The sequence below is a fragment of the Cajanus cajan genome, chromosome 2, assembly GCF_000230855.2.
Source record: "Cajanus cajan strain Asha chromosome 2, NIPB_CcT2T_4, whole genome shotgun sequence".
In the NCBI taxonomy this organism is placed as follows: Eukaryota; Viridiplantae; Streptophyta; class Magnoliopsida; order Fabales; family Fabaceae; genus Cajanus; species Cajanus cajan.
In genome coordinates, this window is record NC_138518.1 from 9,020,193 (window position 1) to 9,045,203 (window position 25,011).

At 38.0% G+C, this 25,011-nt stretch overlaps 3 protein-coding genes and 1 non-coding gene across 6 annotated transcripts; 2 read left to right on the forward strand and 2 right to left on the reverse strand.

Annotated features, from left to right (window-relative positions):
* Positions 1-1,510: 1,510 nt before the first annotated feature.
* LOC145954676 (uncharacterized) lies at positions 1,511-1,987 on the reverse strand. The gene has a single exon (XM_083069362.1). It carries the CDS (start codon positions 1,985-1,987, stop codon positions 1,511-1,513), a length of 477 nt encoding a protein of 158 aa, XP_082925488.1.
* A 15,867-nt stretch (positions 1,988-17,854) lies between these two features.
* Positions 17,855-18,925, forward strand: LOC145955237 (glutathione synthetase, chloroplastic-like). The gene is made up of 3 exons (XM_083069937.1): positions 17,855-17,947; positions 18,310-18,440; positions 18,742-18,925. Exons 1-3 carry the CDS (start codon positions 17,924-17,926, stop codon positions 18,923-18,925), a joined length of 339 nt encoding a protein of 112 aa, XP_082926063.1. The 5' UTR covers positions 17,855-17,923.
* A 4-nt stretch (positions 18,926-18,929) lies between these two features.
* On the forward strand, positions 18,930-19,949 carry LOC145955238 (glutathione synthetase, chloroplastic-like). Its single transcript, XM_083069938.1, has 4 exons — positions 18,930-19,039; positions 19,169-19,249; positions 19,351-19,420; positions 19,822-19,949. The coding sequence occupies exons 1-4, from the start codon at positions 18,945-18,947 to the stop codon at positions 19,825-19,827; spliced, it is 252 nt and encodes an 83-aa protein (XP_082926064.1). The 5' UTR covers positions 18,930-18,944; the 3' UTR covers positions 19,828-19,949.
* Positions 19,950-21,234: 1,285 nt separating this feature from the next.
* On the reverse strand, positions 21,235-23,672 carry LOC109792836 (uncharacterized). 3 transcript variants are annotated; one of them, XR_014431300.1, is made up of 5 exons: positions 23,523-23,671; positions 23,271-23,430; positions 22,917-23,003; positions 22,725-22,791; positions 21,235-22,109 (listed from the first exon to the last, which is right to left on the reverse strand). It is a non-coding gene; the product is annotated as an uncharacterized LOC109792836 (transcript). The 3 variants fall into 3 exon arrangements; XR_014431298.1 differs by having other exon boundaries at positions 22,725-23,003; positions 23,523-23,672; XR_014431299.1 differs by having other exon boundaries at positions 22,725-23,003; positions 23,546-23,595.
* Between the last annotated feature and the right edge of the window lie 1,339 nt (positions 23,673-25,011).

Genomic DNA, 25,011 nt, shown 5'->3' on the forward strand with positions numbered 1-25,011 from the left:
GTCGAAGTTCGAACACGTTCCTGGGTTTAGAGTGTTGTGCGTTTCATCAACGTTCGTGTTTGGCCTCGAAAGAGCATAAAGTGAATGGTACTAGGGTTCGAACTCGACCTTGGGCGAGGATATCGAGGTTTATACTCGGTCTTAAGGACCTTCATTTTGGAGGGATGTACCCGACCTCGGATTTCGAGGTGTACGACTTAGTTAAGGTTCGAGCTCGGCTTCATTGTGAGAAAACCGTGGTTCGGGCTGGGTCTCAGATTTTGCATGTTTGAGGTTCGTATTCAGCCTCGAATTCACGTGTTCAAGGTTCGTGCTCGACCTCGGTTTGAAATAAACAATATACTGAAGGTTCGGATTTGACCTTTAAGTGAGGATGTCGAGGTTCGTACTCAACCTTTGACCTTTAGCGAGGGTACCGGGGTTCGTACTTGACCCCAGATTTAGGTGTTTGAGGTTCGTACCCGACCTTGGTTTGAAATAAACAATATATTGAAGGTTCGGATTCGACCTTCGAACGAAGATGTCGGGGTTCGTACTCGACCTTCGACCTTTAAGTGGTAATGTTGAGGTTCGTACTCGACCTCGGATTTACGTGTTGGAGGTTTGTACTCGACCTCACTTTGAAATAAACAATGTACTGAAGGTTCGAATTTGACCTTCGACCTTTAGCGAGGGTACCGAGGTTCGTACTCGACCTCGGATTTACGTGAACAATACACTGAAGGTTCGAATTCGACCTTTGAAGTGAGTACCGAGGTTCGTACTCGACCTCAGGTATTCGTGAAATAATTTGATTAAGGTTCGTACTCGACCTCGCTTTTAAGTAAACAATACACTGAAGGTTTGAATTCAACCTTTGAAGTGAGTACCGGGGTTCGTACTCGACCTCGGGTTTTCGTGAAATAATTTGATTAAGGTTCGTACTCGACCTCGCTTTTAAGTAAACAATACACTGAAGGTTCGAATTCGACCTTTGAAGTGAGTATCGGGGTTCGTACTCGACCTCGGGTTTTCGTGAAATAATTTGATTAAGGTTCGTACTCGACCTCACTTTTAAGTAAACAATACACTGAAGGTTCGAATTCGACCTTTGAAGTGAGTACCGGGGTTCGTACTCGACCTCGGGTTTTCGTGAAATAATTTGATTAAGGTTCGTACTCGACCTCGCTTTTAAGTAAACAATACACTGAAGGTTTGAATTTGACCTTTGAAGTGAGTACCGGGGTTCGTACTTGACCTCGGATTTTCGTGAAATAATTTGATTAAGGTTCGTACTCGACCTCACTTTTAAGTAAACAATACACTGAAGGTTCGAATTCGACCTTTGATAATCGTAGAAGAGGCTAGTTGAATATCAATTTTTGCAAAAGCAATACATAAGAAAATGGTTTGAGCAAAACGTATAATTTTATTGATTTGTTTTTGTGTGCCTCGTTAAAAACCCTCTCAGTCGGGGATTGGGGCGGGAAAAGAGTGCACAACTTGTTCGTACATTAAAGAAGGACGGGATCTAGTGGGTCACGGCGGGGGAATCCCCCTTGCTCTCCTTGCTGGACGAGGAAATCTTCAGACTTTCGGCGTAGCATTGCCGAGCTGTCTTCTGATTTGCTTTAATGGAGATGATCTTGCCGTCGCTCCCTAGGAATTTCATGGTAAGGTGCGGACTGGATACCACCGCGCCGAGATGATTCAGGGTCGGCCTCCCGATGATGATGTTGTAGGAGGTGTTAGCTTCCACTAGGAGGTATCGAACCATAATCCTCCTTGCATCTGGGGGTACTCCAAAGGTTGTCAGCAGGTCCACGTATCCGCGGGTGTGAACCCGTTCGCCTGCAAAGCCGACTAGGGGCTCTGTGTGTGGTTGGATGAGAGAATGAGGGACGTCTAGCCTGAGGAACGTTGACCAGTACAGGACGTCGGCTGAGCTTCCTTGGTCGATGAGTGTCTTTTGTACTTCCCAGTTGGCGACCTCCACTACGATGACCATGGGATCATCTTGGTCGGGGCTAATGCCTGAATAGTCCTCGTCAGAGAAAGAGATCGGTGGCGAGCTCCTGTGCGGGATCGAAGCGGTAGAGTGGGCGCAGTTGATACTTCAAAGGTGCCTTTTCTGGGCCGAGCTGCTAGCGGCTCCTCCAGCGAAGCCGCCTGCAATTGTGTTGATTACTCCCCGCAAGGGGCCTGACTCCGTCTCCTGACTTATTTCGGCCTGAACTGCGCCACTAGCATGTTGCTGGGACCCTGTGGGTAGGTCCGTGCGAGCTCCTGACCCGCGGCCTCTCCCTCGTCCCCGGCCTCCAGAGCCACCTCGGTGACTTTGCTGTCGTTGGACGTACTGGCCAAGGTGGCCTGCCTGGATGAGTTCTTCGATGCGATCCTGGAGCGTGCGACATTCCTCCGTGGTGTGGCCATAGTTCCTCTGGTACCGACAGTGCTTGGACTTGTCGGCGCTGTCGGGCGTGTGGCTGGGTGGCGGAAGGGCTAGTAGGTTATTGTTGTTGGCTTCCTCCAGGATGTGGACTTTTGGGGCGTTGAGGGGAGTGTAGAAGTCATACCTCCCACCTCTGTTCGCTCTGGCCGACTTCTTGAATTGGCTGTCATTATTGACTTTTACCTTGTCTTTGTGGCCCTGTTCTGGTTTCATGGGGCCTTTTCCGCGAACTTGGTCGCGGAAGGCCACGTGCTCTTTCATCTGAATGTAGTCGGCGGCGTGGGCGCGCAGTTCGTCCATGTCGTGGGGGGCGTCACGGCATAGGCTGTCAACGAATGACCCGGGTTTGAGCGCCATGAGCATGGCGTGCAGGGTGACCTCGGGATTCAAGTTCCGGATTCTCACCGAGATGCTGGAAAAGCGTTCCATGAAAGCTCGCAGAGGTTCTTCGTCGTTCTGCCTGAGGTTGGCCAAGGCGGCCGAGGTTGTATGGTGAGGTCGGCTGGTGGCGTACTGCGCCATGAACCACGGTACCAAGGTGCCAAAGCTGTCGATGGATCCGGCGGGCAGTTGGGTGTACCAATGAAGCGCAGGTCCCTTGAGTGAGGTCTGAAAAACCCTACACAATATAGCGTCGCTGTTAGTGTAGAGGTTTACCTGGGTTGTATACGAGTCGATGTGCTCGTCGGGGTCCGTTGTGCCGTCGTAGCGGTCGAGGTGGAGGGGTTTCCACCCGCGGGGCAATGGGGTCTCCATGATGCCATCCACAAAAGGATGACGACGGAAAGGTTCTTGGCCCTCGGAGACATGAGTGGGGGCTCTGCTGGTACCCTGCCCTGACTTGTGCGTAGATGCAAGAGATCGGTGCGTGGCAGGCCGTGAAGTTGGTGCCTTGGTCGTCGCCTGGGATTGGGAGGCTGAATGTGCCTCTTCCTCATGAGTGTCGCTCTCGTGTGGAGGTTGTTCAGAGTGGTGTCGAGGGAGCTGGGCGCGAATGCACTCATTCTCGGCACGTAACGCTGCGAGGTCCGCTTCATTGGCGGTCCGCATCGCTGCCAGGTCGTTTTCGTGCTGGGTGCGCATATTTTGAAGGTCGGTGTCGTGTTGTTGCCACATTTGCTCGACTTGGTCGATCAACCGCCTTAGGGTTGCCGCGTCGCTGTCCATGGTGATTGAGTGGCTCGCGTCATCTGTCGCTCGTCTGATATGGCTTCTAGTAGAAACCATGCAGGTGGCCGATAAGGACTATCTTGATCGGTCCCACGGTGGGCGCAAAATGTTCTTACCGAAATTCGATCGTAGAGGTGATCCGTCCAGTAAGATCGGTGAGCCTCCTTTGCTGATGTATTGGTGCTCCAAGATGGGGGAGGTACCTGCAAAAGAGACTCCGATGCCAAAGTTAAGGTTTGTATGAATAATAGTCTCGTATATATAATGCACGTACCTTGGAGTAGTTTAGGTTTGTCTTGGGCCTTGGGCCTGAGATAAGATATGTTAGGATATTATATATTATAATATGATTGAATGGGGGAGCCCGCCTGGGGTGGGATCCCAGGGATTCAGTTGCGATTTACTCAAATGCCGGGCTGACGTCGTACAGCCCGCGCTTGAGATCGTCTCGCGCTGCCAATCCGGGCTGGGAGCCCGAATTCAAAGTACGGATAGTACACTACTATTTATAAGCTATTTGGCTCGGGCCTCAACATTCTCTAGCCCATTCTTTCTCTCTTTACATAGACTCTTTATATTATGGGGTTTAAATATTCTCTGGCCAGTTCCATCCTTCCTTCTCTTTACATATTCTTTTTATTATGGATTTATTGCTATCACAAAGTCAGTGTCGCTGAACTGTTTAACAGATAAACAGAAAAGGAGCTAACTAACTATGCGAGGTAGAAAAAGATTAATAATCTAATAGCGAGATTTTCAAAAAATTAAAAAACCATTGTGTTAAGGAATAAAAGAGCTTTAGTGGTAGGTATTTTTTTACACTGATTTTCAACCATGTAATTCAACTGGTATGCAATGCCTTCTCTTCGTTCTTTATGCATGACTGAAGTCTACACTATTAACCCTTGATATTTAGCAAGTAGCAAGCAACCATGTCACTCACAATCATTGGAGGCCAATCTTCGCCTTTTTCTGGCCTGCTTGTCATAGGAAACCTAAACATGATCAATCTAGCATCTTTGAAGACTTTTGTCAATCCTTTTGGTGTTCAATGCTACAACATTGTTTGTAAATTACAAACAATATTCATATATGATACATGTAATACAAAATTCTGTTAAATTTAAAACATACAATTCTGATAATGCTCGAATTGGGCTTGACAGACAACATACTTATAGGGAGTTGCTACTGTACCCCTGATAAATGAGGGGTTTTGGTACTGTAGCTGATGTGTATATGTACACATCATTTAAATGCCATGTCAGTCTTTTAAATAAAAATTATTTTATATTTAAATTTTTACATTATTTATTTTTAATTTTTTAATATTTTTATAATTATAGATCTCCTCTTTCCTCTCTCCGTCTCTCACCTTTCCCCTCCGTCCGTCTCCCACCTCTCCTTCTGCCCTTCGTCTCCCACCTCTCCCTCGCCCTTCCGTCTCCCACTCTCCTACCCTCCGCTTCAACCCCTCCCCCTACTTCTTCAACTCCCTCGCCACAGCCATTTGCCACTCCTCCCTCCCCTCCTCCTCCGCCCCCGCCCTCCACTACTCCCTCCTCTCCACCCTCGACCATGATCCCTCCAAGGTTGTCTTTGTCTCTGAGGACATCCCCCTCGACCCCACTGTCCGCTTCTGTTTTCATTTTTTATTTTTTATTTATTTAAAATTTACGTAAATAAAAACTTTGACGGTTTTATTTTTTTTTCGTATGTTTCTGCAAGTTTCTCGGTTCGTGAAGATATAGGGGAAAATGGAAACAGAATTTGTAGACGTACCCTTCGCGAACGAGTGAGAACAAGAACGTGACCGGATTTCTGAGTTCTGGGTTCAGGCAAGGCCGTCCTGGTTTTTCCCCTCTGCTTCCTGGTTTTTCCCTTCTTCTTCTTCTTCTTATTTTTTTTTCGTTATCTCACTCACGTTGGATTCAATTCCGGGAGTATTCATAGATATCATTGCATGCTTTTATACTTGTCTATTTATACTATGGAGTAGTTAAATTGCTTCTCCGCTATCAAAGTATCATAGCAAAAAGAAGAAACATATGAACAATGCATGAAGTGAATTAATGATTGTTTACAAAATTCTTTTGTCGTGCTCTATCCGTTTAAATGTTCTAACTTTTGTGAGCATTTTGAATCGAAAATGATTGCTACTTGCTTCGATTAAGGGAGTACTACAATTATAATGTATGTAGAAACTGCAACTACCTCATTTTTATTATTCTCTCCGTTTTTTGTTACCTTTTTTTGCGACAGACTATAACAACATAATTTTCATGTTATAGAAAGAAAATAGATATGTTTACATTAAGAACTTTGTTTTGGATTAGAAAATAAATTTCATTGATTCGAAGCTTTACCAAGTGAACAAATGTATGTATATATGGAGGCTGTTATTAAATGCCAAAAAAACAAAGCTATTACACATGCATATAAGATATTAATGTAGTCACCGGAAGGAAATACTGAAGTTATTATAGCACAATGATTAACATTTTGGTCCTCAACATTAAAATTTGTTATTCATGTAAAATTCTGGCTGACTTTAGCCTAGTTAGTACAATAAAGTTTTCCTGATATCACTTGCCACCCTCAGTCATTCTTTGGCATAGCTTTATGCATTATGTTCTTTTTTATGCATCCCAGGTTTAGCAAAAATAGTGCAATAAATATATCAATTTTTTTATTTTGCAATTTTTTATTTTAAACGGTGAGCTAGATTTAGTGACTTGCAGTCCTGGAAATAAAGTTACCTGTAACATCATTTAGCAGGTTTAAAAGTGGTAGAAACTTTTTCTCAAGTCATTTAGTTAGGGGCTCTTTGCACCTTAATATCCTTCATGTACAACGAGAAAATGTGTGATTGCTATGAGAACTAGAGTACATTGAATGGAAATTTGAAAGTGTATATGTATCATCTACCCTGGCCGAATAACTATTTTTATTTGCATTGCCTGGAAAAGTTATATTGGTTTGCTATTATGGAAGTAAGGGGTTACATAGCTGTATTCAGGATTGTGAAATATTATGTTAAACTATTTTTATGGGAACTGGGGACATCTTGTAATTTTCATGCTAAACATGAGTATTGAATTCCTTTATCCTTTAAGTATTGCACTGGAAGTTTGGAATGCAATTATGGACAAATAAAAATCTCATCTAAATTTTCCCTTAAGGAGGTGATTTATTGTACTAATTCCATCATTGATTTCTTGTTATCTCTTCCTATGAAACACTGAAACCTCTCTAATTCAAAGCGTCAAACATGTTTCCAACACCCACGCTTCCCAACACCCCAAATCAGGTTCCCAATTAAAAGAGTATTTGTTGTTGGCTTGGACATTTGAGTCGATAGTAGACACTTGAGAGAACTCCATATGGATGAACACACACAAATATTACTAAATATATATATATATATATATATATATATATATATATATATTTAACTTTAGATAAGTCAACTTAAATCATTTTTCTTGCTTTTTTTGAGGTCTGTTATCATATAAAAAATATAGAAGGTTGTTTTAAAAGAGTGAATATACCAGCAATTTAGATATTGTGTTATGTTACTTGTTTCATTTCATCAGAGTCTTTTTGTGTGTATGCACTGTCCCAACATCCTATATTTTAGGCATTAACCGTGACAGGGTGTTCATATCCGTGTTGTGTCCAATGTTAATGTCAGAGTCCACACTTTATAAATCTCTTCTCTTAACATAATCTGTATAGCCTAACACAAGGCAACCCTCTTCCATGGGTACCACCAGTAAATTTTTCTAGTGAGGATTAAATATGTTTAGTCTCTAAACTTTTGTCCATTTTTTTTTAGTCCTTAAACAATTTTTTTATTAATTTTAGTCTCTGAACTTTTTCCAAATTTCACTTTTAGTCCTTGAACTTTTTCCAAATTTTTTTTAGGAACTAAAACCAAATAAAATTTGTTGAAGGGCTAAAAACAAATATTGACAAAAGTTCAGGGGCTAAAAAACATATTTAATCCTTCTAGTTTCATGTTTTAAGCTACTTGTTGTACTCTGTTTTGCATGTTATTAGACTATTAGGTTCCTATTTACATTCAGAAACTGCTTTTGCATCTTCAGCCCTTTCCTTGCATCCCCTCAAGATTTTTTCTTTGGGCATTACTACTAAACCCTCTATAAAAGAAGGGTTTTGACATGCAGATCGAATTTAATAACAATGGTTTCATCTTACTCACTGAAAATACCCTGGTTTTGCCTACATATTACAGATTGATTCACACTACGCTACCTTCACTACAAAAGACCCTACTTCAACCGTACATTGGAAACTCTCATACGTTAGCAAAGCTCTCATTTCTCGAGTTTCTTCAATTCATTACCAATAGTTTTAGCAAAAACCAATTAAGGCAGGTGCAATTCACAATTTCAAGGCAGTAGTTGTTGATCTCTGATTAAGCAGATTTGTGGCCTAAAACCATGGTTCCGGGTAGCTGCTAGAGTAGAAGTCCAAAAATAACGTCTTTTTAGCATCTACTTTAGAAAGTAAAGTAGTAGCAACAAGAAGAAACAAGAGGAAGTAGTTAGAAGCCATCTATGCTTTCATAAAGTACACAAAACCAAATAATTAGTGCCTTCTCTTCTATATAAAACAATGTAGGCTAAATTTGGTCAATTAAGTTATTCAATGTCGTTGGAGTTGCTTTTACGTAAAAGTAAAAATAATGCTAGTTTTGTGATGTTAAAGTTGATGGTATTGGTATGCCATGTAAGCCATTTTTCTTTTCTATTTGGCCATGATTAAAAGAATAGGATTCCTGACGGTAAAAGAATAAACATGTGCTAGGTAGGGGTGCGCAAAAAATCCAAACCAAACCGAACCATTTAAAACTGAACCAAACTGATCCAAAAAATAACCGATCCAAACAAGAAATATCTGAACCGAACCGATTTTAAAAAAACTAATTAACCAAACCATTTTGTTTAAAACGGATCGAATCAAAAACAGTTTTAAAAGTCCATTTTAACCAAACACCGAAACACGGAACTCAAGTTACGCAATTCAAATCTCCTACCCAGCCCTTAGTCCACGACTCCACCACGCGATTCTGAAGGGAAAAAATTAGCTAAATCCGTAATTCCCAAAAGGGGTTTGTGATGCGTTCCCTCTATCTGTTTGCCTCATTGTTAAAATCCATGGGTTTCTTGTCATACATTATACATATTAGTATATATCTTTGTTTTGCATGCATTTTTGTTGGTGCAGGGTGTGGGTATGTGATGTAGGAAGTTAATAAGGAAGCCACGTGGCAGCCAATCAATTTAATTTTGATAATCAGTTTAATTTTGATAATTCTGTTAGGATTTTCCAATTTTGTGTTGTTGGTTGTTTTAGTCAGTTGGTGTAATGCACCACTATTTAATCTTTTGAAAATAATCTTCTTGTAATCTTTTTTCTCTATTTGATATACAATTCTTCGGATTCATCTTTGAAATCCCTAAATCCATAAGTTCTTCGAATAATCTCTATTCCTAGAACTACCGTCATCAGTATGATCATATCGAGGGAAAAAATCTGGGTAGTTTTTAAGTGTTCAGTGTACACTGTTGCTGTGCCATGCACTAAGGCATGTTGGCATTTGTTGGTTCCTTGGAAATATATTTTTTTAGTTTTTCATTTGTGGAGCTAATTAGGTTTAGAGCCAACATCCACTGACAAATTAGCCTGTTCTGTAGTACATCAAACAAATGTATTTTGAGTTCTGTAGTTTTCATTTTTCTTTATGTTATCAGCAATATTACTGCCAGATTAGTGCATATTCATTCTGTTTGTGCATCTCCACAATATGTCTGTTTTGCCTTCTAAGTATTCAAATTTCATACTTATTATAGGATTCAATCTGAAGGACACGGTCGAGAGGCCTGTAGGTTTCTCCATGCAGCTGGGCCTTCAAAGGTTTGCTTTTATTATTGTATGTTGAAAAACACCTTTTTTTGGGGATCCTGAAGCCTCTTGGTCTAAAATTTCTCCTTTCAACATAGGCTTGTTGTACTGGTCATGACTTTTCCCTTCTGATCTGTGTTTGAAAAACACCTTTTTTAATTTGTTTTTTATAGTCAATGGCATCTGTTTTGACCAACTAGTCACAAACGTTTTATACTTTCTCCAAGTTATGCAAATTGATTTCTCATTTAAGTTTTAAACCATGGGCTCAAATGTTTTGACTCCAATATTAAAGAAAAGATTCACTAATTGAATCTGTTGGAAAGTGTCTCCTATTTAAGCAGAACATTTCCTATTCAGTGGCTGCATATTGGGTGTTTGTTTATTTATTTTTTAAATAATCAGGGTTTAACTTGTATTGTTTTCCTAGTTTCTTTATTTTCCTGCTTTTCTAATATTAGAGATTGTAAATCATGTGTATGTAATTAATAGTGCTGAGGATTTCCCAAAGCAATTCAGAAATCCTTTGATCTGTCTCAAGTAGATAATCTCAGTTTTACTATAATAATTTGAATGCGGGCCTGCGTTATATTCTATGGAAATCCCTGATATGTGGTATACAGAAAAAAGAATTGAAACTACCATTATATTCTTGAGAGTGGATGTCCAAATTGGTCCTCAAAAGATATATGTCATGTCACATTGGTCATCCATTTCTAAAGATTGGTCCAAATTTGCCATTATAGGACGAATTTAACTTGCATGCAATTGGAGGACAATAAATTCCATTCTTCATTGTCATATAGCCCTTCAAATAGATGATCCAAATCACTTTATCTTGTCTTCCATCTACTTGATTCTTTCCCTGAATAGTATATCCTAAAGTCGCATGCTTCTAGTTCTAGTGTTCAAACAACTTGTATTAAACTCACACAGAAGCTTGAATTTAAATTACTAAATTACTCATGTGAATTTTATGCTTGCATTGCTGTATATATTTAATTTTTCTTTTCTTAGTGTTTTTTTTTATGCCAAGAAAATGTCCAAGTCTGATGTCACAACTCACAATGACTCTTTCTTTGATGATTTTCCAAAGTGTAGTTTAGGGTCTGTTACTCTCAAACATTTAGGTAATGTATATATGCTCTTCAGGTCATAATTACTAGTATAAGTATAGATGGGAATCTTCTCCTGATTGGAAGTCATCAAAAAGTAAAGGTGAATTATAATACATTTGTTGATTTAAATATTTTTATATACACACACACATTGTCCTATTGTAGTAGTAGTAGTAATTAAAAAAATTTATTATTATTATTATTTATACGACCCAAATAACTGGACCATGAAAAATTGTATTTTTTAATTATACATTCTGTGGTTATTTCTATACTTTTCTATGTTCATCTTTTTAAATAATTCAGGAATGTTTATGTTACTGTATTAAGATTTAAAGGTCTTAAAAAATCTGAATGCACCTTTTCTATCTCGTTCTGTTATTTAAGCTCAAGTCCTTACTAAAATTCTTTACTGCTACTGTATTAAGATTTGGCATTTTGGCTTGTGAGAAGCCAGGCATTTAAGTTGAGAAATTTGGTTGTAGTTTGGGTTTGGAAAGTGAATTCTGTTCTGTCCCGTGTTCAATGTTCCTGGTTGTCATCTCCTTTCTCTGTTTTATTGGACTTAGCTCGGTTTAGAAATTCAAACTGCTCTATTATTTTGTCTATAGAAAGGGAAAGGGAAAGCTAGCAGTTGTTGCAATAAGCAAAAGGAAGAAAAAAATTTGAAACATAAATCTCCTGTAAGTACATGACTATGGTAATGTGCATGTTGAGAAATGGATATGTACATGTCTTAGCAATGATTAATAATTTTATCTAAATTGTATAATGAAACAGGTTGTTTGTTCTAAGTGGAGGTCACCCTATTATGTCGCAAGTGCAACCTATGTTAACCCCAATGCAGCATATGGTAACCCCAATGCAGCATATGGTACCCCAAATGCAGGCTATGGTACATCATATGGTACCCCCAATGCAGCCTATGGTACCCCCAATGCAGCATATGGTACCCCCAATGCAGGCTATGGTACCCCAAGTACAATTCCCAACATATGGGTATGCTGCTTCAAGCCAAGGACTATCAAACGTACCTAACATTGTCGGAGTTCCTTTTTATCGCCACGATACCCAAGTTCCTATTTTATCACAAGCACAGCAGGTTGTTAATTTGTTAATGAGATTTTACCTTTGATGACTTTTTCTTTGTTTCTTTTGTGTGAATTATTTGTATGTTACACTTCAAAACATTTTGTTTCAGTATTATCATGGACTTCAAGTTGATAATAATGACACATCTTATTTTGGGTTACTTCAAGAGATCATGAAAAATGATGGTCAAATAAGTAAGTTTTATTCACCGCTAATGTAGAAGTGTATTTAAGTAGTAAAACTGTCATTTCACTCCGTAAGTTTTTTGATAATAGTGTTAAAATTGTAATATTTATGTTTTAGGTGGAAGAGCATGAGATTAAATTCAAAAGTATTATACTACTAGCACCAAAGTTATACCTTCTAATATTCATTTTCCATTTTTGTCATCTACATTGGCATAGATCGATGATAAATGACAACTTGAACTGTTCAGCAGAGCTCCAAATGTCAAATGGCACTGGTAGTGATTGATGTATTCCTCTCAAGACTTTCCTTATTTTGTTGTGGCACTAGGGGCCTGTGCGTTTTCACCTCCTTTCCCTCTCTCCCCTCCACTTATCGCCACCAACCACAATCTGTTAGGCCCAAAAGAATTACATCAAATCCATATTGGATGAAAGATTTCTTTTAATTAATTCACTTTTCTGTTATTTGCTTTAGTAGCTTTTCCTAAATGGGCTGTTGATGTTTTGGCCCAATTCTATTGCTTTTTAAGTGTATGGGTTGTCAGATTGAAGGCATGAATGAAGTTTTTTTTCCAGTTTTATAATTTTTCGTAGCTTTGCCCTAGTTTTCCGAAAGCCATCCTATCAGTGGTGCTTTCATTTCGATCCATGCCTCCCAAACCATCCAAGGAGACCGATGAAGCCATCCAACTCCTCACGGAGAAATTTGTGGTTCTCCAATCAGCGTTTGATACTCAACAACTCAACCAAGAGGCTCGTCAAGCTGCCTTCCAACAATCCATTGATGCGATGATGGCCAAACTCACCGCTATGGCATCGGTCTCATCTACCAGTCCAACCCCTGATTCACCATGTTCGGTACACCCTATCCAATCTTCTCCTTTTCCTACTTCCCTTTCCACTACATTACCCTCTCCTGTTTCCTCTTTTCGTTTTACATCCCCTTCACCCTTTCCTACGATCCCTATGCCGTTGGGTATGCCCATGTCTTTTATGCCCCTTTCAACCACATCAATTGGGTCATCTACGACTTCCCCACCTCCACCTCCTTTTATACATTTTGGAACTTCCACCCCTCCCAATTTATCCTTACCTTTTTCCACCCCTTTCACCCATTCAGTCACAACTAATATACCCATGCCTCAGATACAACCACCTAAACTTCAACTTACAACTTTTGAGGGGACTGACCCACTGGATTGGCTCTTTCAGGCAGAGCAGTTTTTCCTTTTATACCAAATTGCTATGGAACACCGTCTCCACATTGCTGCTTTTTACATGAAGGGCGAGGCCCTTAGTTGGTTCAAGTGGATGTACCACAATCATCAATTAACGGATTGGCATTCATTTGCTCGTGCCCTAGAGTTACGTTTTGGTCCATCTTCTTATACCAACCATCAACAAGAGCTATACAAACTCCGTCAATTTGGGACCGTTTCTGAGTACCAGGCTCAGTTTGAGAGATTATCTAATCGTGTCTATGGCCTTTCTCCTGAGAATTTACTACACTGCTTTATTTCAGGACTTCGGCCAGACTTACGACATGAATTATTGATATTACACCCACCCACAATCTCAGAGGCCATTGGTTTAGCTAAGCTGTTTGAAGCTAAATTTCGTGATTCTAAACCCAAAACCCCGAAACCCTACCTTACAACCCCCTCAACCAACTCCCACACTCATACTAGCCCTCCTACGTCCACTTCTCCTACCCCGGTCGTTCCCCCCATTAAACGCCTGACTTCTGCCCAGATGCAAGAACGAAGGGCTCTTGGTCTTTGTTACAACTGTGATGACAAATTTATCCCCGGCCATAAATGTTCTACCCCTCGTTTCCTACTTCTCATAGAAGATGACCCAGACGTGACTACCAACACACCATCCCCAACTGAACCTACCTCCTTATCTCCCTTGTTTCATTTATCATTTCAAGCTTTAACAGGTCACCCTTCTCCTCAATCCTTCCAATTTCGGGGTTCCATTCACAACCTGAATGTGAGAGTTTTAATTGACACTGGCAGCTCCCACAATATCCTCCAACCCAGATTGGCATCCCACCTCCAACTACCTATTACACCTATCCCTCACTTCTCTGTGATGGTGGGCAATGGCCAACATATTGCTTGTACGGGATTATGTGAGCAAGTTCCAATTACATTGCATGGTCATTCCTTTTCAGTTCCCTTTTATTTGATGTCAATAGAGGGTGCTGACGTAGTACTTGGTATTGATTGGCTACGTACCCTTGGACCTCTAACTGCTGATTTTTCTACCCTTAGCCTATCTTTTACTCATAATGATGTGCCCATCACCATCAAGGCCGATCCTAACCATACCCCCACATTAGCCACGTTCCATCATTTTAACCTCATGCAACACCACAATGCGATTGCTTCATGCCATCTCATCTTCACCCACCGACTTGATGACATTACCCACAACCCTGAACTCCATCTTCCCCCCACTTTAAACCCTGAAATTAAGACCCTCATATCCAACCATACCTCTATCTTCAATAAACCTACAGGCTTACCACCCATTCGTACTCATGACCATCATATTACTTTGCTTCCCAATACCCCACCTATTAATGTCAAACCTTATAGATACCCCCACACTCAAAAGGATGCCATGTCTCACATCATACAGGACCTACTTACTCAAGGTCTCATCATTCCTAGCCATAGCCCATTCTCCTCACCTGTTTTACTAGTTCACAAAAAGGATGGTACTTGGCGCCTATGTGTTGACTACCGAGCTCTCAATTCGGTAACCATAAAAGATCGTTTCCCAATTCCCACGGTGGATGAACTTTTGGATGAGCTAGGCAAAGCTACAATTTTTTCTAAATTAGATCTACGCTCTGGATATCATCAAATCAGGATGGCTCCTGAAGACACTTATAAGACAGCTTTTCGAACTTGTGACGGTCATTACGAGTTCCTAGTAATGACATTTGGGCTTACTAACGCACCCTCCACATTTCAATCAGCCATGAATGATCTTTTTCGACCCTACCTCCGTAAATTTGTTTTGGTTTTTTTTGATGATATCCTCATTTATAGTCCAACATTTGCTGATCACTTACATCACTTAAGTGTGGTTTTTGATCTATTACTTACTAATCAATTTTTTGCTAAATTCACTAAGTGTGTTTTTGCTGTTTCTTCGGTTCAATATCTTGGTCACATCATTTCAGCCCAGGGAGTAGCACCTGACCCTGACAAATTAAAAGCAATTCAAGAGTGGCCTCAGCCTCGTTCACTCACGACTCTTAGGGGATTTTTGGGCCTCACCGGTTTTTATAGACGTTTTATACGCCAATACGCCACTCTCGCCGCTCCTCTCACCGATTTACTTGCTCCTCAAAAATTTACATGGACACCTGCTGCTTCAGAGGCTTTTACATGCTTAAAAAATAAACTCTCTACAAGTCCTATTCTTCACCTCCCTAATTTTGATGCTCTTTTCGTAGTGGAGACAGATGCTTCTGGGGTGGCCATTGGGGCAGTTTTGACACAGCTTGGGCATCCCATTGCTTTCTTCAGCAAGAAGATGAGCCCCAGGCTTCAGGCATCTGCTGCTTATACCCGTGAGTTGTATGCTGTCACAGAGGCAGTTAAGAAGTGGCGTCAATATCTCATAGGCAGGCACTTCCACATTTATACAGACCAAAAGAGTTTGAGTAATCTCATTCAACAGACTATTCAAACTCCTGAACAACAAAAATGGACCTGTAAACTCCAAGGCTACAGTTTTGATATATTTTACAAACCTGGGAGATTAAACACAGTGGCTGATGCCTTATCCCGTCAGTTTGGTGACACTCAGCCGTTCATGTCCTGCATTTCCTCTCCTGTTCCTGTGTTATTGGGTCAATTGCAGCAATATTTTCAAAATGACCCTGAAGGAATTGCGTTCATTCAACAGGTACAAACTTCCCAGGAACTTAGTGCCAAATTTCATATTGCTAATGGTTTGATATATTACGGTGATCGCCTTTTCATCCCAGCAATTTCGGAGTTGCGCCAATCTTTGATTGCGGAGTTCCATGCTTCTCCGACTGCGGGTCATTCGGGACTCAAACCCACGGTAGCGCGTATAGCTGCATCATTTTACTGGCCTGGCCTGTACACAGACACAAAGTTGTTCATCAAACAATGCATAGTATGCCAACAAAATAAGTATATACCACAACGAAAGCCAGGATTGCTACAACCGTTACCCATCCCGTTACAGGTTTGGGACGACCTCACCATGGATTTTATTACGCATCTGCCCCAATCACATGGCCACACTGTCATTTGGGTGATCTGTGATCGTTTGTCCAAATCTGTCCACTTCATCGGGCTTCCTACGCATTTTTCGGCTAAAGATTTGGCTCGCCGTTTTTCTGTTGAAGTTTGCCGCCTGCATGGGATTCCTAGATCTATCACCACAGATCGTGACCCATTGTTTCTCAGCCATTTCTGGAAGGAGCTTTTCCACCTACAGGGAACAACACTGCGCTATAGCACAGCTTATCATCCAGAAACAGACGGGCAAACAGAGGTCGTAAATCGGTCTCTTGAAGCATACCTTCGATGTTTTGCCTCTGATTTTCCCAAGCGATGGTTCTTATTTCTTCATCTGGCTGAGTATTGGTATAATACATCTGTTCACTCTGCTATTGGCATGTCTCCTTTTGAAGCCTTGTACGGCCGAGCTCCGCCCCATTTTCCTCATCTCCATCCAGCTTCCTCGATAATACCTGAGATTCGGGCCTCATTGCAAGAACGACACCACATATTGACAACATTGAAAGAGAATCTTAAGCGAAGCCGTCAAAGTATGATAGATCAAGCGAACAAAAAACGGAGTGATATTACCTTTGATGTCGATGACTGGGTTTGGTTGCGTCTCCGGCCTTATCAACAAACTTCTGTACACCATCGTCCATCAGCCAAGCTTGCGAAGCGTTATTTTGGCCCGTTTCAGGTGCTCCGCCGCATTGGCAGTGTCGCCTATGAGCTTCAATTACCAAGTACCTCCAAGATACACCCTGTGTTTCATGTTTCTCTCCTGCGTGCCTACCACGGCCCCAAACCACCCTCACACATTTCCGCGCCGCCGTCCACCCTCAAAGAAGACAACCACGATGTTCAGGATGATACTACCAATATTCAACCCCCTGTATTCCAACCCTCACACCCTACTCCTTTAGTGCCTACTCATCGGGCCCCACACCACTTTAACTCCTCCACTTCACCTTCTGACTGCCCATGTGAAGAGCTTCTCGAGACTTCTCAAGTCTTTCCCACCGCACCATCCAATATAACCATTGAGGAACAACCACGTCCTTTTCAGCAACCCACGTGGTGTCCACCACTTTCTCCACCTGTTGAGACCAATCCAGCAACATCTGGCCCATTAAACCTTGAGGACAAGGTTTCACTGAATGCGGGAGGCTATGTTAGGCCCAAAAGAATTACATCAAATCCATATTGGATGAAAGATTTCTTTTAATTAATTCACTTTTCTGTTATTTGCTTTAGTAGCTTTTCCTAAATGGGCTGTTGATGTTTTGGCCCAATTCTATTGCTTTTTAAGTGTATGGGTTGTCAGATTGAAGGCATGAATGAAGTTTTTTTTCCAGTTTTATAATTTTTCGTAGCTTTGCCCTAGTTTTCCGAAAGCCATCCTATCACAATCACTCTCTTTCTCTCTCTCCTTCCCTAAACCTCTTAAACTCATGACTCTCTTTCTTTGTTTCTTGAATCCATTTTTCCACATTTCAACAATTGCTTGCATTTTGATGCTATGAGCACATACATTTGGTAGGAATCTTTTGTTCTGTCATATGCATTGTGTTATTACCTTTAGCTTCCTACATTTTCTTTTAAACTCAATATAGTTTACGCCTTTAATTAGACATTATATTTCTCTGTTCATCTCAATGCAGAACTAAGGAAGCGGACGAATTTACCTCAACACTTTTAGATATCCATTCCAAGATGCTACAAATAAACAAAAAAGAGGTAAGTGTATATTACTATATTAGTAGGACATTTGTACGGTTGAGAGTATTAATAGAGTATCAGTTGAGTGCTTACTCTAGTTGTTATTTTTTCAAATATCATTATACAAGAACTATTTATGTTTGTATTTTAGTTGTGAGGGAGTGAGGGACATAATGGAAGTAATTTAGAACATAATTACATGTTTGACCCTAGCAAAACTTTACATAGAAAATAGAAATCCTACATGTTATCTTTATTCCAGCAAAAGATTGAAGGAAAAGATTTAAAGTTTTCTGCATCTCCATATTCTTTTTTATGATAAAGTGAGTCAAAGGATTTTTTTACTGATATTGACTTTTCTCTTGCCATGATTTTAATAGGAGATACGCATGGGAATAATGCGTTCAGATTATATGATTGATGAAAAGACTAAATCACTCTTGCAAATAGAGATGAAAAGTATTTCCACTTCATTTGCTGTTAATGGTTGTCTTCTGACTGGACTTCATAGGTGAGTGTTGCTGAAATTTCACATATTGTGCTGTCATCTCTAGTTTATAATCTCTTAATAATGTTTTTAAGGTCTTTGTTTCATTGCGCAATGTCTAATTTTTCATGCTCCATAATACATTTGAAGTTATTAAGTGGTTATAAATCAAAGATTATTTGGAGATCATAAAGCAGGTGCTTAGATATTAATGTATGACTTATCCATGTTGAAATTATTCACATGAACTCTGAGGGTATATTTTCATTTTAGGGAAAATTTATTATGTAGATGTGTATGATGATATTATTTGGTCTTTATCTAGGAGCTTGCTTTCTGATTATGGAAACCACCTTGGACTAGATTCCGAAAGGGTTCCTTCCAATAATGCTGCTGATAAGTCTGCAGAGGCCTTGGCTAAAGCTTGGAACGACTTTAACAACCCCAGTTCAGTTTGGAGAATGAAGTTTCCTTTTCACTTTCTTTTGCAGTTCTGCTACTACTTTTGATTCCATAACATATTTCTGAATGGATCTGTACAGGGCTGTAGTTCTAGTCGTGGTTCAGGTTGTAGAAAGAAACATGTACGAGCAGCATACTATTTCCGCAATTCTAAAAGAAAAATATCCTTTTCTTATTAGTTATATTATGATACCAAAGGAACAAAAAGTTAGTGTTTTCGTCTAGTTTTAATATTCAGTACATATTTGGATTGTTAAGAGATATTATTATTATCCTTAACTTTATAATACGCATCATGTGAAATCCATACGAAAAACGTTGGCAGAAGTTGATCAGCAAGGGGAAATTCTGCCAGATGGAACACTTTCTGTGTATGTAGCCTGTCTTGAAAAAATGACTTTCTGCATAGGCTTGTGGCTTAATTACATTTTGTTTCTGAAGGTAGAGAAATATGATTTCTTGGCACTTGCAGGGACGGACATGTAATTGCAGTTGTTTACCTCCGGGCTGGGTACACACCAAATGACTATCCTTCAGAATCAGTGAGCTACTTGAATTCAGTTTTTTTTCTGCTCATAAAAACTTGCTTTCCAACATAGAAACATCTCTTTTGTTTTCTTTTCACTTAAAATCCTTCTTGAATCACTAGTAATTTAGTAAAGGTTAACCCACTGAAACCAGTATGACCTCTGTGGCTAAAAGAATATCTCTCTACTGTTAGTAAATGGTATTGTACTGCCAATTAATATTTGACTCCCCTAACTGGTAACCAAACATCTTTTAATGTTATGAAGATAAGTAACATTGAATACTTTGGTTCTAAAAAAATGTGTTTCAAAAGCAAAATCAATTGGAGATTGGTTAGTACAACCTAACAATGCATCTATTTATTATTATATGGTTAATTTTTCCCTTAAATTGGTTTTGCATTGGTCTTTTGCAGAGATGAAAGCATAGCTTCTCGAGCAATTGAATTGAATGAGCAACTTCAGAAAGTTCTTGCAAGACATGATGACCTTCTTGCTAGCAGAACTACAACAACTACCCCTTGATTTGATCACGAAGAAGCTGAGGAGGAAAATGGGGAGGTTCCTCATGTATCAATTCCACAACGACCTGCAAAGCACATGGAGAGGGAGAGGTTTTTTCAGGAAAACAAGGATGGTTCTAATTTGTCCGGTCACATGAGAGGCCTATCCTTGCGTAGTCGTAATGGCGGCAGCTCTCACAGTGGAAGCTTTGAATTTAGTGACTAATCTCTTGACAAATAGAAAGGACCTATTTTAGCTTTTCTTTTTCATTTTTGTCTAAATTTGGAGTTGGTATTATTCAAGTTGTATGGGGGTGGTGATTTCTCATTTAGTCTTGGTGAGTATGGAGATGGGAGAAAAAACGGAAACCACATGTGCTTCAGTTTATAAATTACTTGTAATTATATTCTGTGATATCATATGCCATGGCCTGAGGCTTGTAAGTTTCAGTTGCGAGTTTTATAACTGATAATGTTTTTTTCTTCTCCTAATTTCTAGAAACTACATATTTTCTTCGTAATCTAACCATTTTAAAACCTTCAAACACCACTTTTACTTGTTTGTACGAGTCTCTGTTTTTTTAATAAATGACGCCACTTTCAATTTCACAACAAAATCGAAACAAGTGTATGTAAATCATATTTGAATCAATAGTAGTCCAGTAGAAACTGTAACTCTTTCCTTAGAAAAATATATACGTATCTGTAAATTGTAATATAAGTTATCAATTTATCATTGACTCAAATGAGGCAATATCCATTTTTCCAAAACATTTTTTGCTAACGAAATTACAAAATTAGCAGTGAAAAACAGTCGAATAAAAGTATGTTGCTTGACATGTCTGGATATGTACTTTTGTGATTGGCATTCCCAAGACGGGTACAAATAAATTGAACAACAATTTTTGCATCTTTTACGAAATCCCTGTTTTTTACTGAAAATTATTGGCATTAGTAATTTTATAGTTTACCCTTAAAATGGTCTGATTTGGTAAAAAAGAATCATACTTCCTATAATTAAAAAAGAAAAAAAATATTTTATAGTTTTTGACCAACACTAATAAAATTGCCGGCATCTCCTTATTTTTACACTCCACATAGAACTCGCTATTGTCTTAACTTCTCTTTAGCTACAACAGCCTAGTAGCTTTCCAACTCACGCAAACCAATCAACGAAGCTTTCAAGTTTAAATGTATACAAAAACATTTTGTGTTGTATACATGTTCTCTCCATTTTCCATCCACAAATACTGTGCCTAAGTTGCGTTTCACAACTCTTGATTGCATGCCTTGGATTTCAGCAGCATATGATGCTAACATTATGCATATACAAGAAAAACTAAATGGATTTTATATTTATACATTATCAAGTCTTTTACACTGATCTAGTCATGCATTAATACATTGTAAAATTAGCATGACTATGGTAATAAAACTACTTGAAAACTTTGCAAGTCAATTTACAGATTCCTTTAACTTTCAGTCTCATCTACCTTGTACGAACAGTATTCAAATCATAAGCATGCTTTTATTGTTCATGCTAAACATGTAGGCAGCAACTAATCGGACTTGCTCCTTGACATTGACCAATCACAGTGGTACAGGGACGCACCATTTCTCCACCACAAAATATTCCAGATACTGGCATTCCTGGAAAATTTTCCAAGAAAGGGGAGCTATCAACATTATTACGTCCAAAGAAGGATTCACCAAGGCCGTAACAAGCAAAAATAAGACCCCCAAAAACATTGGTGGCGCTGTCTCCATCACCCTTGAAATCCTTGGAATTTGTTTCCAGTTTAATATTCTTGAGGGCATCATGGACCTTGGTTAATGAAGCCAATGCAGTATTAGGATCTGAATAGTAGAACTGAAAGAAATCTCCAGTTTTTATGCCAATGCCATCAACATATACATACTCTTCATCACCTCTGTCCAAAACATGAAAACTTAGCCTTTTATTTTCAGAACAGGGTTGTTTACAATAAGCTGCTTGATAATAATAAACTTAGCCTAAGATATGTTTTTAAAAGCCAAGAACTGTAAGTAAACCAATAATATTACAAGAACGAAGGGGAACAAAATTGATTATCTAATGGGACATGTCCAAGCCACAGGAAAAAAAAAACATATAAAACTTGGCTGTCACAAAAACTAATACCAACTTCATTGCAAATGTCAGAAGCATCGTCTCCATTTCTCTATGTGGGCACCATTTTTCTCGTTAATTTCAAAAGAATTATTTCAATGATAAAAATACTACCATCTATCACAAAAAAAAGCTTATAGTTTCACTTATGTACACAAGTCTTGTGTGCATTCATATTTTCGTCTAGATAGAATCCATATGTTAGATAGGATAGCATAAAAGAATGTAGGAAATCGTGCATACATGCATGTCTTTTTCAAAGAACCAAACAACAAATAATGGATTAGAAGATTGCCTCTTGTTCCATACACTCAACATTCAAGAATCTGAAGTACAATATTATATAATTATGCATTTAGCTGATCCTGCCATGGTTTATAAACATAGTACATGATTCTTCAAACAAATCCAGAGAAGAATTAACATCGATGAGGAAGTAGAAAATCTACACAGGAGTTGTATACCATACCCCACAACTCCATGATATGCAATACATATTTACAGCACTGTGAAAGGTGAGACAATTAAGATCAAGGAAGCTATATCCTTAAACTGAGGCAAGAAATGAGTCAAATGAAAAATAGTCAATTAGCTTATAGGCTACAGCAGTTCAATTATCTATCTACCATAAGTAATCACACAAGAAAAGAAATGAATGTCACGTTACCTGTATTTCCCAAGATGGTAATGCAACTTTTGTTAGATCCTGGTGTCAGATTCAGTTGCATTGAATTCTGTGCAAGGGGGAACAAAACAATTTTAACATAAATTTAATTTGTATAGTTTAGTACTAAGCTGAATCAAAGGTAGTTTAGTACTAAGCTGAATTCATCTAACACATTGATACGAGTCTGGATACCGTGTTGACAAGACATAATGTTTCAGCTTCATTAACAAAGCGAAAATTCCATAGCATGGAATCTGCAATAATGCCACCGCAAAGTACCTAACCATCAATTTCAAAGCATTGAAAAAAAATGAGGAAAGAAATCAGCAAATCAATTCTAATAATTTATAAGAATCAGGTATCTTAAAAGCTAGTATAGAACAAGAACTAGAGCAATTTCGGAGCTTCTTAAAAGTGTTTTTAATACAGAACAATAAAAAATAATTAAAATAAATTTTTCTATAAATTAGGCATAAATTACAATAAGATTTTGAAAAAGTCAAGAAATGGATACGGTCACCCGTTTTTTCCAGAGAAGAAACTTACATTAGACAATGATGTCTTCATAGTAGTTCAAGCCAAACTAAAAATAGTGTCAGTCAAAGACTTTATACCAGGGATTAATGCAAGCATGAACAATCCACTGGAGAATCACATATGTGACTGTCCATAGGCAAAAGTATCCTATTCTGAACCAAGGGAATCTCTGAAGAGGAATAAAAAAATAAAGGGTAAGAATTTTCTGATGCATAAGAATTGGGAGTGGACAAATAAATGGAATCAAATGCAGAAACTCACCAGACAATTTAAAGCTGTATCACCTATAAGGAAAACTGCATTGATTGAGTGCATAATGACTATCAATTTAAACCACTTTCTTACCTTTACAGTCGTAAATGTTATATTATACGATTTCATTTTCTATCTCTTTGTATAACTACAAAACACACAATTAATTAATTCTTTACTGTCATGAAATTTATATTAATTAGGAACCAAAAGTGTGAAGGTAAAAATTAACCACAATAATATTGTTACTAACCCTGCAACTTGCCAATCTACAGACCATGGCCTCTACTCATCATCGCTAGAAATAGTACCTTCTTCATGTATTTTTTCTAAACATGATTTTTTGGACATGCTGACTGTAACGCTGGGGTTTGATAAAGAGATTAAGAGGGGAAAGAGGTGTACTACACGAGCATGACAAAGTGAGCAAAAGGGGGAATTTGGATTTAGTGGAAGATGAACGTGTTAGGTTAATTTAGAAGAATGAAAGAGGGAAAATTAGGCGGAAATTTTAGGTTAAAAATAAGGTTAATTTGAAAGAGTCAGCGGAGAGAGGGAAATTTAGAAAAATTTAAATTTTTAGAAATTGCGAAACTTATAAATTGTTTTTTTTTTTTCTTGTAGTATTAGCATATTATTTAATTAATAATTAAAAACAGTATTATGTAAAAAATTAAATTATTTATAGATAAACATAAAATATAACTAATATATTTAAAAAATTTATTTATACAAATTCTTCATACAAAATATATATATATATATATATATATATATATATATTTGTATATTCGTTATAAATTTTAATTATATATAAGTAATATTTATATATAAAATATTAGTTATAATAATTATATTTTAAATTTATGATAAATAATTTATATAGTATAATAAATTTATTGAATTGATTGTTGATTTTTTTAAGATATATTAAATTCAGTTTAAAAATAAAGTTGAGAATAATAGATTAAATGTAAAGATAGTCTTTTAGTAATCCTAATTTGATAATAAATTTATTGTTTTTAATTGTTAGTTTGATTTTTCAATTAAGTTATAGGATTAAAGTTTTAAATAAATAAATAAATAAATAAAACTTTATTTTTGATTTTGAATATAAATTTAAATTTTTAAGATAACATAATAAATTACCAAGTTTTAAAATATTGTCTTTAGTTGTTATTTTAATCTTTTACAATTAGGCTATAAGATAAATGTAAAAAAAAAATCACTATCTTTAATTTTGAATCAGAATTCATATGTTTAAGATAAAAAAAAATGTAAAATAAAATTATTTCTTTCTCTCAAATTGAATTTAAATAATAGAGCATCATTCTCTTGAATAACGAGATATTATTTCTATTTGATTGATTTTTGTTTGTTACACTTATATTATATCATTATGTTATGATAACCAAAAATATTGGATTGACAAGAAAAATATACTTTAAATTTAAATTAAATAATATATTTTTACCTTTAAAAATTAAATTAACTATTA